This window comes from Nelumbo nucifera, chromosome 5, assembly GCF_055504915.1.
Source record: "Nelumbo nucifera cultivar China Antique chromosome 5, China Antique-T2T, whole genome shotgun sequence".
NCBI classification, from domain to species: domain Eukaryota; kingdom Viridiplantae; phylum Streptophyta; class Magnoliopsida; order Proteales; family Nelumbonaceae; genus Nelumbo; species Nelumbo nucifera.
In genome coordinates, this window is record NC_142653.1 from 27,581,009 (window position 1) to 27,602,096 (window position 21,088).

General features: G+C 46.1%; 1 protein-coding gene across 3 annotated transcripts; it reads right to left on the reverse strand.

Moving 5' to 3' along the window:
* Positions 1–213: 213 nt before the first annotated feature.
* LOC104607563 (putative GTP-binding protein OBGC2) lies at positions 214–20,270 on the reverse strand. Of its 3 annotated transcripts, XM_010273226.3 has the most exons (11): positions 19,993–20,270; positions 18,714–19,189; positions 18,364–18,455; positions 17,642–17,725; positions 16,647–16,724; positions 13,770–13,970; positions 13,578–13,685; positions 2,639–2,713; positions 2,250–2,470; positions 703–736; positions 214–588 (listed from the first exon to the last, which is right to left on the reverse strand). In XM_010273226.3, the coding sequence occupies exons 1-11, from the start codon at positions 20,097–20,099 to the stop codon at positions 559–561; spliced, it is 1,506 nt and encodes a 501-aa protein (XP_010271528.1). In that variant the 5' UTR covers positions 20,100–20,270; the 3' UTR covers positions 214–558. The 3 variants fall into 3 exon arrangements, with proteins under 3 accessions (XP_010271528.1, XP_010271527.1, XP_088743470.1); XM_010273225.3 differs by having other exon boundaries at positions 214–736; XM_088887344.1 differs by lacking the exons at positions 214–588; positions 703–736 and having other exon boundaries at positions 2,300–2,483.
* Between the last annotated feature and the right edge of the window lie 818 nt (positions 20,271–21,088).

Sequence of the window (21,088 nt, forward strand, 5' to 3'; positions counted from 1 at the left end):
TGTTGAACAAACTAGGCTTATTCCATTGGTATCGCTTAGCTGAAGGAGATAGCGACACGGTGGCAACGAACTGTAAAAGAACAGGCCATTGAATTGAAATTCCTTGTACGCTGTATCTAAATGGTCCACAGTTTTTTCTAATCCTCATTTTTTTCACCTCAATTTAAATGGTTGTGCTCATTGCAGAACGTATGGTAAAATGATAATATTATCAGAAATCAGAACGGTCTTTATTAGTATGTCACAGTAAATCTCCTTCATGTTGTGCTCTTGCTCATGCATGTAAATAACACTATGTTACAGGCTACGAATGCTATACTTGCAAGGAACCAACTGGGGGAAGCCGTAAGCAGCTAATTAGTGATACAAACGTCAAAAGACATGGTTTAACTTTGGTTGATCAGATGCATCTTAAGTTCTAACAGTCTTGCTAGTTTGCGGGAGGCTGGAGAGCCAAATTAGCTTCAGACGCGTATATTGTGATCTCGTATTAGACTGTTAGTGAGCTTGTTTCATGCAAGCATTGCTGTGACTTGGCCGAACCGAATCCGAATGTACTCAATCTACGCACCAAAAAAATCGCTTGATCTGGCATCAGACAACAATGGAACTTAGTTTACAACCTGAGCAACAACGGTCTCATACACTGCTCAATTCCAAAGCATTATCAGAAGGTTGGCACTTTCTTAGGGCTGCTCGTACCTCCCTCAACATCTCATCGATTCTCATGCCTTTCCTGCAACAATAAAGTAGAATATGTTTACAAAGTGCTTATGAGAGAAAACTATTTTGGTTTTATTTAATAAAAAAAAAAACTATTTTGGTTTTTTCACTACCGAGGGTTCTATTTTCAATTCAAAATCTCCCTATCTGCCCTAGCATTACTTTTCACAATGGAGATTCTATTTTCAATTCAAAATTTCTCTGTTTGACACCCAGTAATGATACCGAGTCCGAGACCATGTCACTAATAATACAATGAGGCAACCACATAAGAGTCACCTTTTTTGCAAGGCATTTATGTAGTTAAATAAAGGTAATCCATAAAAAGCACTTGTGAAACCGAAGAAAGTAATCTCTACTTTCATATCATTAGCCCACAAAAAACACACAAATGCATTCACACTTGCACAAAAAAGCAACCAATCCTCAAACTGATGAAATTAACATGTCTTGAAGGATATCTCACTAGGGTACTTTGCGCTATATGTGCTGGTGGAGGTAAAATGCAACAAGGTCGGGAACAAAGGCAACTACAAATCAGGTAACAAGCCACAAGGAGCACCCAATAAATCCTCACATGTAATACATATACATATCCTGTCAACAGCAACGTATGTAAAGCCTCTAGGAGAATTGAATATCAAATCAGGGTCGACCCACAGTTCTGCACTGGTTATGTCCCCACCCCACCCCACAAAAGAAAAGGGACTAAAAGGAGAGCCAATTATTTGAAGCTTAAAAAGAAGGGAAAAAACAGCATATGAGGCATACACTTCAGTTGTATGTACACCTCGTGAGAAACCATTTTATCATGTTCCCTATTATATATTTATTAACATAATACAGAATGAAAACGCCCTTAAATTTGTTTATTGTAATATTATAATAAAATGCTATAAATAGAAGTAGGGGAACCATAGTTTTAATTTCATTTCATTTGAACATGAGATGACACACTTGTTTATGTTAATGTCGTGCTGTTGTGCAATTATGTAAATTGTTAATTCTGAAATTTTAACTCTCTAAACTTTGTAAGTAAATTGATCGCTGATGATACTTGTATAATTATGGATGGTGATACTTGATGCAAATATACTTCAATTCTATATTTGAATGTGATGGTTTTATTATTTAAAAAAATAAAATAAAACTATCACATTCAAATATAGAATTGAAGTATTCATTAAAAAATTGTGGTTTTATTATTGGAAATTGCAAATAGAATTTTTTTCTAATTTCTCATGAAGTTTTCTATTCTTATGAGATGCCTACTTTATTTTTATTTATTTCATCATATTTTATTTATTTATTAAAGTCCATGCTCAGGATGCTTATCCTGCATTCTTGTTTATGCCTCATACCTTAGGATGGTAGGGCACTTCATGTCACAACTCCACATTTTAAAACATTATATTATAGATATTCAATGTCAATAAAGCCAAATGCACCCATTAAAATCAAGAGGAAACAAAAAACATGCACGAAAATAAAAGAGCAGACGGATGAAAAGAGAAAAATGCACTTACAAAACGCTAACACCCACAACAGCAAGAGGACGTGGATATTCATCGACTTCTTTTTCCTTTCTGTTTCCATTGAGTGACCCAAAAGAATGTTTGTTTGCTTGTTCACTCTTAAATGACAGTGCCTGGACCACTTCCTCAGAATTTTTTTCTGGCTCAGAAGGTGCCTCATCACATCCAATCTTTGATATTTCTTGAATCAAAGATGACAGCCTATCCATTGCCTGAAAAACAGAACTGAGCATAACTGTTTTAAACCTAAAAAATAGCACAGATTTTAGGGAAAAATGCATCTAAAACTAAATATATAGTCATCCTTCACTGGCCAATAACAAAGGAATATTTCTTTGGAAAAGTTTAGGGTCTAAGGAAGCAAGTCTACATTGACATACCTGTGGAAGGTCAATCTTATTTAACACTACAACATACGGTCGTTCAAGGTACTCAGGATTGTACATCCGCAACTCCTGCAAAATAATAAATTCTTCTGTTTTCCATAATGCTGACAGGAAAAGGAAAAAATAAAATGCATAATGCAAGTGATTAAATAGAAAAATTTGAGGTTACATCTTTTATGTACTATAAAGCAATTACAATCACCCAACTAAAAATAAACCATTATAAAGACAGTAAGTGATGAAGGGAAATTTGGCCCGACCTCGCGCTCGCCCGACGCGTGGCAAAGGCAAGCAGCTCGGGACAGTAGAGCACCCAAAGCGAACATCGGAAGCAAGTCAAAACTCACTACCAAACCCCAACTCCAGATCGCTGTGTTTAGTCCGAGCTCCTTGTTAAAAGCGAACTCCCTGTTAAAGGTCCGAGCTCCCTAAAACCCGAGCTCCCTAAAGAACCCGAGCTAAAGGACCCGAGCTCCCTAAAACCCGAGCTCCCTAAAGAACCCGAGCTAAAGGACTCGAACTCCCTAAAACCTGAGCCTCCCAAGTCCAAGCTCCCTACTAGGAGCCCGAGCTCCCTGATAAGAGCGAGCTCCCTCCTGAGAACCCGAGCTCCCTGCGAGGAGCGCGAACTGTACTGGGCCCCAAGCCTCACGAAGCTGACCCGAGCTGACCCATGGCAGCTCGAAGCATTCCAAACCGAACTCAAGACACCTCGCTCGCCACTCCAACGCTTCCAAAACACCAGACCCGCCAGACGTACCCGATGCCAAGGACGTCCCCATCCAAGGGCGGCGTACCTGACTGATTTGGGATCTGACTCCTGACAGCCGCATCTCAAACGGCTTCCTGCCACCGCCACCTGCGACCGTCATCACCAGCCGCAGAGACGGCTCCGACAGAAGGATTCTAACTTGAGCTTCGGAGCCCTTACGCCGGGTTCTCCCCGAAGCTTCTCTTCTCCCATTTCAGGTTCCTGTTACCCACTCCAGAGGCAAGATCGTCAACAGCTAAGACCGGCCAGATTGTGCATCATCAATTGGCGCCGTCTGTGGGAACGCTTCAAAAAGCCTCCCTCCAAAACTTTCATATCCTTTCCTTCTTCCCTGAAAAACTCATTACTTATGGCCTCATCCAGCAACGCCGGACGCGGCACAGAGACAAACACCACCGGGGAACAGCTCCAAGTTCCCGTGGTGTGTGTAGGGCAGTTCACCATCCCCCTCACGGTGGATGGAATCCCCAATCTGACTACACCACAAGCAGTGGCACCTGTAAGCCTGCCCTCCGCAAACATCTCCTTCCCTCTTCCCATCGAGACCACCTTCACAGAACCGACCGCCGTCCCCCTGGCAGCTAGCCAGAATCGGTTGGACGACTTAATGCAATGCATGCGGGCAATGCAAGCCCAGATGCAACAGTTCCAGCAACACCAGCTTCACCAACACCAAGTGTTGCACAACCTCTCCCAATACCACTATCAGCAGTAGTTTCCCCAACTGACACCAAACCAACCACCGCTTCCACCTCGCCACCCTGCCCCGAAGCCAGTAAAGGCCTCTCCGCAGGATGGGCGCCTCCACCAAGGAAAGGCCTCCAGGCCCCAGAATCCCCCAAACAGCCAGGCCTCGTCCCCAGGCCGGAGAGAAAGAAAAGTTATCCCCGCCTCGCGGCTCACAGGCGGATCAGGAACCTCGCCCGCGAGGTCAGCACCTCGGGTCTCAAAACCGGAGTCCCCACTGGTGGAAAACCGATTCGGCGCACTGGCAGCAGCGGACTACCAGAATTCCGAGCCCATCGAGCTCGGCAACACGGAGGCCAGCAGCGCCAGCACAAGGCCCACTCAGCAGCGAAGACGCCGTCGAAGTCGACGAACCGCCACCCGCGTCCTATCCGAGCTCAGAGGCAAAGGCGAGACGAGCTCGGACGAGGTAGGAATCGCCCCGATTCTCTCGGTTCCTTCCCCCCTCGCCTCAGAACTCCTGGCAGTCCCCTTGCCTAGAGATTTCAAGCTCCCGCCCTTAGACAAGTACGACGGATCCTTCGACCCCAACGATCACGTGGACGCTTTCCAGTCCCAAATGCACCTCGCCAAGGCCAGTGAATCATGCATGTGCATGGCCTTCACCACCACCCTCAAGGGGGTAGCCCGCACTTGGTACAGGAACCTAGCCCCCGGATCGATAAAGTGTTGGGCTCAGTTCGTGCAGGTCTTCACTGCACACTTTGTTACCAGCAAACGGTGCCCCAGAGCAGAGGAAAGCATCTTCGGAGTAGTCCAAAGGGAAGGAGAACCCATACGGGGCTACATTAAACGATTCAACGAGGCATGCTTACAGATACCTCGGTTAGACCCCGCGGTACAGCTCGCCGCAGCAAAAAGAGGGGTGACGCACAAGGAATTCAAGTGGCAGATGGTAGATAACCAGCCCGCGACCGTGGCCGAGTTCCTCAAGCTCGCGGACAAGTTCATGAGGACGGAGGAGGAAATCAACCAAAGAACCGAGGGCGGAAATGAGAAAAGAAAGAGGGACGGCGAGCCCTCTAGCTCGGCCGACCGGAAAAACACGGCCCGGGACCCGAAACCGAACCAGTCGTTCCGAGCTCCCCCGCCAGCTCGAACGGATTACACGCCACTGAACACAAGGCGGACCGAGATCCTAATGACGATCAAGGACGCCCCCTTCGTGAAATGGCCACCTCGCCTAAAGGGAAATCCGAACGAAAGAAACAAGAACTTGTATTGTAGTTTCCATAGGGACCACGGTCACAGTACCGAGCAGTGCAACAACCTCCGAGACGAGATAGAGGGGCTCATCCGTCGCGGATACTTAAGGAACTTTGTACAGCACAACAATAATAGCAATAAAGCGGATCAGCTGGGCGAGCACTTAAAAGACGCCCCGGAGACTAGCAGCAGGCCTGCCGAACCGATGCAGCGACAGCCTCCGGCAGAAAGGCCAGTGCGGGGAACCATCCACGTAATTGTGGGAGGTTCAGTGGTGGCGGGGTGCACATCAGCGGCAGCTCGGACCTCAGTTCGCGAAGCGGTCCTCGAGGAGCGGAACCCCCCGAAGAGGCCGAAGACCGAAGAGCCGATCCTTTTCACAGAAGACGACGTGCGGGGAGTTCGCTACCCTCACGACGACGCACTCGTCATTAAACTCAGGATCAGCGACTTCGAAGTTAGGCGCGTACTCGTAGATTCAGGCAGCTCGGCGGACATCCTATTCAAGTCGGCATTTGATCAGCTACAGCTGCCAAGGAGCGAACTAAAACCTGCGAGCACTCCCCTGGTGGGCTTCAGCGGGGAGGAAGTCAGGCCCCTTGGGAAGATAACGGTGTCCGTGGAAGTCGGCACATGGCCTTGTGCGGTCAGACTCAGCCACGATTTTCTGGTGGTCGCGACCCCCTCCGCATACAACGCCATAATAGGACGGCCAATCACGCATATCCTGCGGGCGGTGGTCTCTACCTATTATTTGGCGATGAAGTTCCCTACGGACTTCGGTGTGGGGGTAGTGCGGGGCGACCAGCTCGAGTCCCGCAAGTGCTACGTCGCCGCCCTAAAGGGCAAGTCCAAGCCGGCCGGCGACCTCGACCTGGAGCGGCCTATGGAGCAAGGCGAAGAACGAGCCCCGCCGACAGAAGAGACAGTCGCGATCCCGACCTTACCTACGGACCCATCTCGCGCACTCCAGATTGGTGCTTCTGTCAAGGAACCCCTACGGGCCGAACTGGTAAGTTTTTTACTCCAAAATTTAGATATTTTTGCGTGGTCCGCGGCCGAAATGCCCGGTATTGACCCTAGTCTTATAACTCACAAACTCAACACTGACCCTTTAGTCAGACCCGTTAGACAGAAGAAACGGAACTTAGCCCCGGAGCGCTGGAGAGCGGTCGACGAGGAAGTCGAGAAGCTCCTCGCGGCAGACTTCATAAGGGAAGTCCATTACCCGAGCTGGGTGGCCAACCCTGTGCTGGTGAAAAAGGCGAACGGCAAGTGGCGCATGTGCGTTGACTACACCGACCTGAACCGAGCTTGCCCGAAAGACTGCTTCCCCCTTCCTAGGATCAACCGTCTAGTGGATGCGACCTCGGGACACGAATTGCTAAGTTTCCTGGATGCCTACTCAGGCTACAACCAAATCCGGATGGACCAGTCCGACGAGAAAAAAACCAGCTTCATAACCGAATTCGGTATATACTGTTACAAGGTCATGCCCTTCGGGTTAAAAAACGCCGGGGCGACCTTCCAAAGACTTGTAAATAAGCTGTTTCGGCCCCTAATCGGCACAAAGATAGAGTGCTATGTAGACGACATGGTCATCAAAACACAGTTTTCACAAGAATTAATACAAGACTTAGATTCTGTCTTCCAAATCCTGCGTCGGTATAACATGAAATTAAACCCCAACAAATGCGTCTTCGGCGTCACCTCGGGCAAGTTCCTGGGCTACGTTGTCAATCGACGTGGCATCGAGGCCAACCCAGACAAAATACAAGCCATCTTAGATATGAGACCACCCCGAAAAATAAAAGAAGTCCAAAGGCTGAACGGCCGCATAGCCGCCCTGAGCCGCTTCATGTCCAAATCGGCAGACCGCTGCCTACCCTTCTTCAAAGCGACCAAAGGCCAAGGGTTCGAGTGGACCCAAGACTGTCAGCTCGCGTTTGACGAGCTAAAAGGCTACCTCGCCAAAGTACCAACCTTAGCTCGGCCTGAGGAAGGCGAAGTCTTGGAGCTATACCTCTCGGCCAGCGACGAGGTGGTCAGTTCGGTACTAGTAAAGGAGGCAGACCGGGTCCAACGACCCATATATTATGTTAGTAAAATCTTGCAGGGAGCAGAGACAAGGTACCCGCAGATAGAAAAGCTAGCGTATGCTCTGGTAATAGCAGCACGGAAACTCCGCCCGTACTTCCAGGCTCACACCGTCATCGTCCTGACCAGCAAACCTCTGAGGCAAATCTTACTCAAACCCGAGGTTTCCGGCCGGCTGACGAAGTGGTCCATCGAGCTCAGCGAGTACGATCTCCAGTACAAGCCAAGAACTGCCATCAAGGCCCAAGCCTTGGCAGATTTTATCGCAGAATGCACGTTTAGCCTCGAAGCCCCTGAGCCGGTAGAGCCCGAGATCCCCAGTTCGGGCGAACTCGGAGCTCCCGAGCCAAACGAGTCCGAACCCCGCGAAGTAGCAGCCAGTATGGCATCCCTCCTAGTTAGACCAAGCGCGAACTGGGAGGAGGAGCCCTGGATCCTTCACGTAGATGGCTCCTCGAACCAACAAGGCAGCGGGGCTGGAATAGTGCTACGCGGCCCGGGCGGAACAAAACTGGAATACGCACTACGCTTTGAGTTCGCGGCATCCAACAACGAGGCAGAGTACGAGGCACTGATAGCCGGGCTAAACCTAGCGCGCGAGGTCGGGGCAAAGCACGTGGTTATCTGCAGTGATTCCCAGCTCGTGGTCAACCAAGTTACAGGCGAGTACGAAGCACGCGAACTCACTATGATTGCGTACTTGGCAAAAGTAAAGAAAGCTCTGCTCAACTTCCAATCACACTTCATCAAGCAAATCCCGAGGTCAGAGAACGCTGAGGCCGACGCCCTGTCCCGACTGGCTAGCACGAGCCACAACGCCAGGAGAACCGTGTACATAGAAGACTTGCCTCGGCCCAGCATTCTCGGTGGGGCAGAAGAGGTCGCTCCTGTCACCGAAGCAGAGCCGAGCTGGATCGACCCACTCGCGAGCTTCCTGTTAGACGGAACACTCCCCGCGGACCGCAACACAGCCAAGAGGGTGCAGCGCCAGGCAGCCAAATACGTCATGATAGACGAACGGTTGTACCGACGATCCTACACGCTCCCCTATCTGCGATGCTTGCGCCCAGCCGAAGCCGAGCTGGTACTCCACGACATCCACGAAGGCTTGTGTGGCGGACACCTGGGGGGCAGAGCCCTCGCCCAAAAGGCACTTCGACAAGGATACTACTGGCCAACGATGAAGGCAAAGGCAATCGAGCTCGTCAGAAAATGCGGCAAGTGTCAGAAGCACGCCAGCATCCACCATCAGCCCGCTGCCGACCTCAAATACCTCACCAGTCCATGGCCCTTCGCCCAATGGGGCATCGACCTCCTGGGGCCATTCCCACCAGCGACAGGCGGGAGGAAATTCCTAGTGGTGGCAGTAGATTATTTCACAAAGTGGATAGAAGCCGAACCCCTGGCAATAGTTACAGCTCGAAACATACAAAACTTCTTTTGGAAGAACATCGTATGTCGCTTCGGGCTACCTCGGGTACTGATCTCCGACAATGGCAAACAGTTCGAAGACATCAAGTTCCAAGAATGGTGCCAAAGTATGGGAATTAGTCAGAACTTCACATCGGTCGCACACCCGCAGGCAAATGGCCAAACAGAAGTAATGAACAGAGCCATCCTCCGCGGACTAAAAACGCGATTGGACCGAGCCAAAGGTTTATGGGCAGACGAACTACCAAGTGTTTTATGGGCACACCGAACCACAGAAAAGACCGCCACGGGTGAGACCCCCTTTAACCTCACCTATGGCACCGAAGCAGTGATCCCGGCGGAAATCGAAGTGCCTACGTTACGACTGGAAGCGTACGACGAACGGACAAACGAGGGCGAGTTGCACACCAACCTCGACCTACTAGACGAAGTGAGAGACCTCGCGCACATCCGAACTGCGGCTTACCAACAAAAGGTAGCTCGGTACTACAACGCGCGAGTAAAAAAGAGGAACTTCCGCGTCGGCGACCTGGTTCTCCGTAAGGTCATGGTGCCCGAACCCGGCGTAGGGAAACTGAGACCGAACTGGGAAGGACCCTACAGAGTAACGAAAACACTCGGTGGGGGAGCGTACGAGCTCGGAACCCTAGAAGGGAAACAAGTCCCCCGAGCATGGAACGTTGTCAACTTGAGAAGGTACTATCCATAGGCCACCAAAGCAAGTACGTCGAAGTCATTTCATTAAACAAACTGATGGACCGAAATGGTCAGTTCGGCAGAAAATATATAAGCTCGAAGACACCAGTACATGAACAAAAAGACGTTTCATTTCAAAACAGACATGTACATTTCATTTCATTTCATTTTACAAGCCCGGAGCTACTTCATCGTTATCAGAAGCCTCTCCGACAACGCCCGAAGGACCTGCCTCCCCCTCGGAGTCTGGTTCGGCATCCGCGGCATTAGCCATCTCCGGAGTGATGCGCGAAGTGGATATGGCGCTGGTATCGAGGTCGGGGTACGTATTCCGGATCATCCACCGACTTAGCTTGAAACCCCTCCTGTAGGAGTCTACCATCAGGTCATCGAAATCCGGCGAAGCAATGTAATCGCTGACAGCCTTCTTCTTCGCGTCTTCGATACCCTGAGAGAAGATCTGAGTCCTCTCCCTGATATCCTCCTGAAGATACTCGACCTGGTGCTCCAAGTCCAGCTTCATTTCCGCCATGCGCTGCACCACCACCCCCATGGCCTCGGCATCCCTCTGAGACCTCGCCTGCCTAGACCGCGCACGGCGAGCAGCAGCACCAGCAGCGCGAGCATTCTCCTCGGCAGCCCGAGCATTTTCCTCGGCAGCCCGAGCAGCCTCCTCGGCAGCTCGCGCCTGCCGCGAGCATTTCTCCACCTGGTTCGCCAAGGCGTGAATGGAGGAGTTCACCTATCAAGGGAAAAGGAGATCAGAGAAACGAATGAAAAAAAATAGAAGCTAAACTCGGAGGCAGGCCACTTACCACCATGGCATGAGTAATGGCACGGCAGGCCACTTGGTGTAGAGGGAGCTCGGTCCACGCCGCGACTTCCTCAGGAAACATCTCCTTCTTACTCCGTTGAAGAGCATGCACGGGCGACAGCACGCTCCTGAAGTCCCCCGGGGCCTCCGAGCCCGACGGCCCAGCTCGCATATGAGCGGACTCGGAATAAGCGGGAGCCCCCATGTATGTGGTTTCAGCATAAGGAGCCCCCGCCGGCCCCTGCATGGGAGGAACCATCTCGGGCTCCTCTGTCGGACAGTCTGGCACCTCGGGCTCCGCAGCTCGGGATGGCTCGGCGCGAGCTCGCTTGGCCACCCGCTTTCTCCTCTTCATCCCCTCGAATAAGTGCGCACCTCGTGACTCTCGTGAATCCATTGTACCTACGAAAAGGAGTTCGGCATCAGTAAGACGTAAGCGAAGAACAAGACAAGATCACTAGGGAAAGAACCTACCCGAACTCAGGCCCGCAGCAATAAGCTTGGCCTCCGTCAGATACCATTGGCAATCCAGCCCAAGCCGCGCCCATTGCCGAAGGCCCTCCGACGTCTCCTCATCAAGTGTGATGCCGGAATCAGGAGCGGCCACCCCCCAGCCGGTCTGAAACGGCCACCCCATCGCACTTCGCACCCCGAAATAGTCCCGCTTCCACGCCGGGACCTTATTGGGGAGTCCGTGTAAAAGCTTGAAGCCCGGGCGAGGGGACAGGTAGTATGCCCGCCTACGCCCAGGGAGGGGACCCACTTGCTTTTTCAACATCAAGATAGAAGAAAAAATCTCCATATCCAAAGGGAAGTTCTCGTCGCAAAATAAAGAGATCGTCCCCACTAAGTTCCTAATAGAGTTCGGGTGAAGCTGGCCAACCGTCACACCGAAGTGGTTTAGGACCTCGACAACAAGAGGGTGGAAGGGCAGTCGCAGCCCCGCGGCGAGCTGTTCCCGGAAAATCACCATCTCATCAGGGCCATGTTCCCAAGGAAAGCTCCCCGTAGGGATAAAATAACCGTACTCACTGGGCAAATTATAGTAGTCTACGAGGGTTTGAAGTTCCTCAAGCGTCATGGTCGAAGGGCCGAACTGATCTACAACCCGGCCACGGCGGGAGGTGGATGCCGACCTACCCGAAGCACCTCGGGTGGTAGGCCCAACCCCTCCCTCAGGACCTACATCGGGCTCGCTTGAACTACCGTGGGACGCAAACTGGTTCGTAGAACCCACATCAGACCCGCTTGAACAGTCTGAACCCTCCAAACCAGACATCGCGAAACGGAACGGGATTCCAAAAAATATTCACCCGGGAAGAAGACAAGCAGACCGCGAGAACTCGAACAAGCAAGACCTGGGACGCGAGCTGAAACTTAAGGCGCGAGCTCAAGATATACGACAATAGCAAGGACGGGCCCCCCCCTCTCGCACTATTTATATCCACAGCGTACGGAAAGCGACGACCCAGATCGAAGCCAATCCAACGGCCCACAGCCGCGTTAAGGCGCACGTCTTCCAAAACCAATCGGCGCACGTCTTTCAGAGACGACGGAGCGTCGCGCACGTCTTGTCAGAGGACAGGTGTCGGCCCGCGTCTTCCCGAAACGGACGGAGCAACGGCGCACGTCCCCTCGCAATAAAAGCGTCTGCAGCGCAACTCCCGAATAACTGATGCCACGACTTCCGAACGCGCGCCCCTTTTTGAAAATCAAATTGGAGCGAGCGCGCTCAGCACGGACCAAAACCCTCCCACTACCTTGCAACTCCCCGCGCCAAGACGGAACCATTGTCACAGGGAGTGGGGGGCAATTGATGAAGGGAAATTTGGCCCGACCTCGCGCTCGCCCGACGCGTGGCAAAGGCAAGCAGCTCGGGACAGTAGAGCACCCAAAGCGAACATCGGAAGCAAGTCAAAACTCACTACCAAACCCCAACTCCAGATCGCTGTGTTTAGTCCGAGCTCCTTGTTAAAAGCGAACTCCCTGTTAAAGGTCCGAGCTCCCTAAAACCCGAGCTTCCTAAGTCCTAGCCCGGTACCAGGAGCCCGAGCTCCCTAAAGAACCCGAGCTAAAGGACCCAAGCTCCCTAAAACCCGAGCTCCCTAAAGAACCCGAGCTAAAGGACCCGAACTACCTAAAACCTGAGCCTCCCAAGTCCAAGCTCCCTACTAGGAGCCCGAGCTCCCTGATAAGAGCGAGCTCCCTCCTGAGAACCCGAGCTCCCTGCGAGGAGCGCGAACTGTACTGGGCCCCAAGCCTCACGAAGCTGACCCGAGCTGACCCATGGCAGCTCGAAGCATTCCAAACCGAACTCAAGACACCTCGCTCGCCACTCCAACGCTTCCAAAACACCAGACCCGCCAGACGTACCCGATGCCAAGGACGTCCCCATCCAAGGGCGGCGTACCTGACTGATTTGGGATCTGACTCCTGACAGCCGCATCTCAAACGGCTTCCTGCCACCGCCACCTGCGACCGTCGTCACCAGCCGCAGAGACGGCTCCAACAGAAGGAACAGTGGCGGCTCTGCCCGACCAGAGGAAGTGACACCCGAACTGGCAGGAGTTCAGAAGTAATCATGTCCGACCTGACGGAGGCCTGGAAGTGAGTACGCGAGGTGGTTATAAAAGGATTCTACCCCCCCCAGGGAGGAGGTATGCTAACTCTCGCGCTATCTGGTTATTCTTGCCTCTAAAGGATTCTAACTTGAGCTTCGGAGCCCTTACGCCGGGTTCTCCCCGGAGCTTCTCTTCTCCCATTTCAGGTTCCTGTTACCCACTCCAGAGGCAAGATCGTCAACAGCTAAGACCGGCCAGATTGTGCATCATCAGTAAGAGAGAGAGAGAGAAGGGAGTCCAAGCATTTACAAGGTCAAGCATATGGAAAAGAAATTAAAAGATTGACAGAGTTCCCCACATAAAGGCATAAGAAACTGCATCTCAAGTAAAAAACATACCATATACTATGACATGATCAATAACCTTACAAAATTATTAAGCCACTTAATAGGGCCTAAATATGAGACATCAATAAAAAATATATCTCTAGAATATGCAAAAGAAAATAGAGGACATAAAGAAAATCATAAATCAGGTACTCAAAAAAAAAAAAAAAGAAACCATAAAGCATACAAAAAGGAAGATATTTGAGGGTAAGAAAAAGCATACTTCTTTAACAGTTCTGTAATCTTTCACAGGGTCCTCAGCAGCTGCATCAACAACATGAACCAATAGTCTGGTTCTTCTTAGGTGCCTCAGGAAATTTCGACCAAGACCCTGCAAGATGAGAAGGATCTTAGACTTAGCAACTTTAAGCCATAGACAAATAGAGATGAAGAAAATGGAGATGTGAAGATATACCTTTCCTAGATGCGCACCCTCAATGAGACCAGGCAAATCTGCTAATGTTGCTTCAGATGAATACTTCAGTGCTCCTAAACTAGGGTCACCATCAAGGCGTCCAAGATTTGGCATTAGAGTTGTGAATGGATAATCAGCAATATCAGGTTTTGCAAGTGTTATGGCTGCCAACAGAGTTGATTTTCCAGCATTTGGAAGCCCCTGGGAGAAAAATAAACAACTTCTAGCCAAGGTTTAAAGTATCAATACTCTTGATATGAAAAAACATGTATATCAAGAGTTTCAATCAAACAGAACTCATTTTTTTATTTCTTTATTTGACAAATTGTCAGAATTATCATATGACCTCTTTTATTGGTTAAGACCAACGAAATTGCCTAACTCTAAGGAAGCAGTATATCAATGAGGTCAAAAATCATATAATAAGCACTGATATGTTTCAATATTTTGAACCTTGTTTCTAGCAACTGGAAAGCAATTGTATTAACTAATGTTTGATCTGGTCTGCATAAACAGGCCTAAATGAACAAAACATGACTTAATATTTTAGAAGCAGAAAAGACTGAACAAACATACGAAAACTAGTATTATGAAGAAGATGACCATGACCTTTAGGTTGCAGTTATGAGAAATAAGTACCTCAAAAACAGAGAAATAATGGAAGTAAAAGCTTAAAAGCAAGCCTCATGAGCATGGAAAGGAATGATACACAACAAGAAAACTCTCATCTAAGGTTTAATATGGGAGATTGGAAGGGGTAATCAGATTAAATTTTGGACAAATAGATGGATTTCCAATACCCCACTAAAACAAAAGAATAAATAATATGAATTGGTCTCAGGAGAAGAACATGGAGCTGAGAGTGGCAGATGCCATTGACCTAATCTCTAAAGGTTAGAACATGTCTTGATTTGAAGGATGGTACCTGAGCACATTGCAAGAGAAATATCTGCCATTCACATTCTAAGTGATGAAGTGGAGAACAATTTGATTTGGGATAAGGATGCTGAAGGCAAATTCTTGGTTAAATCAGCATATAATAGCACCAATACTGAGATTTTACAAAACAGAAGTCTATTAAAAGCCCTCAAGAAAATAGGAAGTATAATCTGCTCTCCAAAAATTAAGATCTTTTATGGATTCTTCTAATGGACAAGCTTCCAGCAATTACTAATAGAGAAAGGTCATAAATCATAACTGTGGTCCTGGGTGTCCTTTTTGCGGCAAACCTGAGGATAGCAATCATATTGCTAAGGACTGCCAGATTGCTAAGAAGACTTGGATGATAGTGGAGAAAATATGAAGTTCAAGGACTGGAAGGCTATGATGTATGATGAGGATATGGAAGCGAGATTTAGGTATTTTTGGATAAGGTATGTTATTTATTATGCTACCTATGGAAAAATAGAAATGATGAGAAATTCAAAAATCTGACTGGTAGACCACCAGAGTATTGGAGAGTGCAGCTATCCATATGAAGGAATTTCTTGAGGCCATTAGACTAATGAGTTCTATAAAGTCATCTGATAATAAAAAACAGCCTTGGATTAGCTGGAGAGCTCCTACTAGGAACATGATTAAGATAAATTTTGATGCCTCCACGAGACAGGATGGAAGCAGTGCATTTGGCTATATTGGTAGGGATAATAAAGGAGAAATTATCATGGCAATGGGCCCAATTAGAATCACAACAATTACCGTTGCAGAAATGTGGGCTGCACTTGAGGCCTATAGAATTGCAGTCCAACTAGGTGCGAAGAGCATATGATCCAAAAAGAGACTCCAAACTACCAGTGATAGCCTCAACAAGAAGATGCAGGTGCCATGGAGATGTAGAGCCTTATTGAATGAGTGTCAGCATACCACTGACTGCTATCAAATGAATGTATTCTATTCTCACATATGGAGAGAAGGTAACTAATCCTCAGGCTTTCTAGCAAATCAGGGTCACGAAGGAAGTGTCACCATGGTTGATCATTTTCCATTGGATGTCTTATAGTGCTTTAGTGAATGTTTGGAAACGTGCTAACTGAAAAGGATATATTCCACACAAAGGATGATTGCATTACAAGATAGCTTTTTCCCTAAAAATGATGCCAGATACTAATGTCAAGTCCCTAGGCATCTCCCTCAACAAAGTGAAGAAAGACCTTACTGAAAAAGGCTCCTTCGGATCTCCTTTGTGAATCTTTCTAATCTCCCTATCCCACCCCTCATATGGGACCTATACCTAACTCACAAAACCAGTACCAACTCAATTTCCAAGTCATTATCTCTTCTAAAAGTAGGAAACCAATGTCTTACATTTTCCACCACCTCAATATTGCTCTGCACTAAAGAGTACTTAAGTCTTGCCATGTCATGAAGATGCAGAAAAGCAGCAATGAATGGAGAAAAACCATACCAGGCACCACTTCTCACATTATACTAATTATAAAAGATAATGTAAGACTTGACCATCTGAATTACTAACAATATTACTGCAAGGAAACCCTTGTAGGGCGAGCAAGAAACATGTATTTGCAGTTTCTTCTACAATTGCTCTTCCCTTTAACAAACTCACTTGGTTAACTTTTGATTAATCTTTATTGGTTACATCCAGGGGATTATTAGCTCGAAAGGGAAGAAAGAAAGAGAAAACAGAATGCAAAGGGCTATGATTGCTTTTGGTATTGCACTACTCATATCTAATAAAAAGCTCTGGATGTCTTTTTCTTGTGAGGGGTAAACTGGATACGGACCTAAGTTTCAGCATTTTTAGCACAAAGTAGCAGCTCTCAGACTTTAACCCCCAGTCTGAGATTTTACAGTCAAACCAAAGCAATAACTCTACCAAACAAATCTAATAAGAAAGTAGTCAGAACAACTAATACTTACCACTAAGCCAACATCAGCAACTACTCTTAGTATCAACTCCAAACTAACCTCCTCACCAGGTTGACCAAGAACTAAAACCTGCCATAAATTGACAAATCATCTTTCACGTTTCGAGAATAAAAAGTATCTGATATGAACATTAAGTAACTAAAACCAACCTGATTACAAACTATCAGGTCAAATTTTACTTTAAGATATAAGATGTTTCCCCTCAAGAAATGGTTAAAGTAAATTGTTTGAGTCAATTTGTGCGGAGTGTTCTGCTGTAAAATGGAGATTAAGCCAAGGTTGGCAACTACAAGAGCCTACATCTTAATGTAAAGTTGAGATCTGAAGATTCAGTGTCAAGACTCGAGGCTGTAATCATTCTTATGGGATTTAAATGGCACTTAAATGATCTTGTGATAGCCTTTCTAATGATCAAAGTTGGAAGACCTGAAGCACACACATGAAGATACATGCGTATGTATAGTCGAGTAGAAATTTAAGCAAATTGCAAAATATGTAACATCTGGTGTCCATGCAAGTGGGTGCCTGCATTTTACACACACTAAGATATTAACACTTCCACTCCCATTGGTACCAATCAAAAAAAGATCACTTCTATTCTCATGGGTAATTACATGAATCTTCAACCTAGGGCACAGTTCCAGCTAAACACTTTTCATGAATTGAATCCCAAAGTAGTGAATAAGCTATATCTTGTAACCCACCCTTTTCCAACTTTCTTTTGTTTTTAGTTACTCAATAAAACTAATTAATTCCAATATGTTAATGTTTGAAGAAAATAAAACCCAAAAAAGAAAATTAGCTAATCCAGAAAAAACATATTAGTGTCAGATAGACAAAAACTTGGAGATGGCCTAAAGGAATATGCATTTCACAAAATAAGATTCTTTTTTTTTTTTGAAAAAGGTAAGGATCATTCCATTTCACAAAATAAGAATCAAATATGGTATATATGAAGGTCTGAAACAGGGCATTAGCAATCATACCTTATCACTGTCATCTCTCACAACATTAGTAGTTAAAGCCATTATTTTTTTCCTTTTATGTTCAGGCATTTCCAGCAAACTGATCTGCAACAAGATTAACATAGGAAAGGTCATGCTTGACCATGTGGTGCAACTAGACGTTTAATGGCAATCCTATTAATACAATTGATATTATATAAGACAATAGAAATCTATAACTATCGTAAAGAATCATGCTTCCATGGAATCTTGTAAAAGAGATGTAGGGCTATGCTGTGGATCAAAGTGATAAGTTTCTTTTTCCTTTCTCTGCATAGCTAGGTACTTTTAAAGTTCCACTAAGTGACAATTTGATAATAGCTCAAACCGCTGAACTAAATTACTTATTGCTTTGAAATAAGTTTTTAAGGAGGTTCTGATCTCCTTAATGTTTGGAACTGAAGTTGGGATGATTAATATGCCTCAATTAATTATTTCATCCATTAAAAGGCAAAGAAATATGTCATTCAATCCATCCTCTTGACACATTACCAAACAGCCTCTAAGAATGTGAGCCCCTTATCAGGCCATCCAACATAATGTTCAATAACTTGGAGACAGAACCAAACAGCTACTGATAAAAGTTGTCGAAACATTAAAATACAGGGAATGCCCAAATTTGAGAAATGATCACTGTGAAGTATTTGATAGAGCATAGAAAATCTACTCAAATCTCCAGTAATTTCAAAAGAACAATGGCTTACCCCTCCATGTCCACCTCTTGCAACTAGAATTTCATCACCTGGGCGTGCTAAATCAGCCAGAAACATTCCTCTCTTACGCTTTACAACTGTACCTGCCATAGGTACACAAACAATCAGATAATGCCTCCAGAAAAGGATTTATCAGTTCAATTTGTTAATAATGTCCATATTCCATTTCACTCTGGACGGTTGGAATAAGTACTGAAAATGTCAACAAATTTAAATAGTTGGAACCATCCTTTGTGTTCCTTCATTTGCCCTCCCCCTCCCCCCTAGCATATTCTCTTTCTTCGGAATTGGGCACAAATGCAGGCTAAGAGTCTCCATAGAAGGTGGTGTAATGTACAAACCTACTGGAACAGGGATACGGAGTGTGGGTGCAGCAAATCCATCATGCAGTTGGGAGGTCAATACACCCATTGCATCAACATTTCCCCCGCGCTTTGCATTGTAACGACTCTTCTTGTGAAATTCCAGCAATGAATCTTTACTCTCATCTGCATAAATAACTACATCTCCCCCATGTCCACCCATAGGGAGGATAAGTGACCCATCAAAGTCCCTTTTATACAAACTCTTTTTCCTCCTCCCCTGGTTATTTTTTTCTTGTGATTTTGAATCAGACTTTTGGTTGGGCATGCTAAGAATCGCTCCATGGCCTCCATCTCCAGAACGAACTGTTATGATGACTTGATCAAAGTACTTGTGTGGTTCCCTCATCATTGCAGCAAGGTTGGCCGAAGGAGACTCTTTGACCTTGGCATGTCTACAATTAATAATACGGTATCGAGTGTTTACTGAGTGGCTTCTTTTTTGCTGAACTAACCTGTAACCCAGATATGAAGTGGGCCAAATTACCACCACGAGAACTAAAGAAAGAAAAAATAATCAGTTTGAATAAACAGGAAACATGGAGAAGCATTAAGATAGCGTCTATGACCAGAGATAGGAAGCTCAAATAAAATTGGAATTTGATCATTGAGACCAAGACATTACAAAAAGAGTAGATATTCGGAAGTTGGAAGACATGAAAAGTTACCAAATAAAATACAAAAGAATACTGAAAATGGTCTTTGAAACTCAACTTTTCTTCTTAATTGCACATATAGAATCTAAAAGAAACGAGGGAGAGAGAAAAAAAATACAATATAATCTTTTCTCTTTTCTACAGAAATTATGAAATGGGCTTCCTCTAAAATTGTTCGTTCTTCAATAAAAGAAAGGCAGAGGCATTGAAAATATACTGTCAACTTCATTTTACTTGAAATTCCAAATAATTTTTTAGGCTAAATTGTTTTTCCGACCAAAGAAAACAAGAATGAAGAAAAGTTCTGTGGGTTCTCTTCGGTTCCTCCCATCTGCTATCCTCAACAGGAAACTTAAAAGTAAAAAATAAAACTTTTCCAAAGTATTAAAAAAAGGCACCCAATCCACTTGAAAAGGAAGTCTGCAAGTAAATTAATTTGTAGGAAGCGTTTGTTACGAAACAGATAAAATTTGGAGTAAAACCAACAAGCAAGAAACGTAACGAAGCTGCAAAAGTGTAGAGAAGTATATAATAAGAACAAGGAGTGGATATTGATTTTAGTTTTCCGATAGCATCATGCACTCAATTCTTGAAGCAAATACCTTGTTGGTAAAAGAAGACGATTGGAGTAGAAATTGAAAGACGAGTGATCCTTAAGAAGTTGAGGATTCATAAACGACAACAACGGCGGGGAAGCAGTATAAGCCATTTCTCACGATGCTCTCTGAGTGCTGCCGGAACTCGGAAGAGACGACAGAGTCCGTGCCCAGGTTGTTTGTTATATCTGTGATTCTAAAGCGGTAATGAATTTCACCATCTCAGTATGAGTGTTGTAAAATTGTAATATCTCAGTTCTCAAATAAGCCCGTGCAGGCAGCCCATAAATCTGATTTAACGGGTCACAGATGTATAGAGCTGCCAATGGATCTGGTCTGGACCGCTCATGGTAGACCCGGACCGAACCGATAACAACGCACCCAGCCGGGCCAGCCCCAAGACACGTCACACGTCCAATGATCCAATTGTCTCTCTAAATAATGACTGAGACCAAACCCTATAATTAATTAATAATTGCTAGAGGTATCAATGGACCGGTTTGATTTGGACGGATTGGATGGACCAATAAGACATACTGAATTTGAACAACTGGATGGATCAATATGACATATTGGATTGGTCTTAGTCCATCCATAATAAATTTATATTGCATTGAGCCATTATCTGGTCCAATGATAGAATATAAGAACAAATGTGTCAATGGACCAGGTTTGAGTTAAAACCAATCTAAATTAACAGAATTTTGAACGGATTGAACAGTTTCTGGACTGGTCCAAAATGGTTCAAAATATTCATTGGACTGGATTAGACCAGGTCCATTTGTAATGAACTCACATTGGACTGGACCAGATTGGACCAAATCCAATCCAATTGACACCTAAGTGGAGACAAGAAATCTTTATAATTTGTACAAACTACAAGATGGCCGTTGCCTCTGGCTTAAATATGCATTCTCAGTCTTTTTATCAGCTGGATATTGAAATATAAAAAACTTTGAAAAATATCTCTCATGTGCTATATGTACGTATGCCCGGGTCAAATCAGATCAGAATAGGTGAAATAGATCCAACTTATTGGGTCCATGTCTGATTTGAAGAAATTTCAACTACATCAGGCTTACATTTATTACGCTATGCTTGA

Bases quoted from the DNA above. Each gene is read 5' to 3' on its own strand.
- LOC104607563 (XM_010273225.3), bottom strand. From the start codon at position 20,099: ATGGCTTATACTGCTTCCCCGCCGTTGTTGTCGTTTATGAATCCTCAA. The intron at 18,456-18,713 runs GTTTGTACATTA...TACCTATGGCAG, and splicing joins CCGTATCCCTGTTCCAGTAG to GTACAGTTGTAAAGCGTAAG. The intron at 2,471-2,638 runs GTATGTCAATGT...TCTGTTTTTCAG, and splicing joins ATAAGATTGACCTTCCACAG to GCAATGGATAGGCTGTCATC.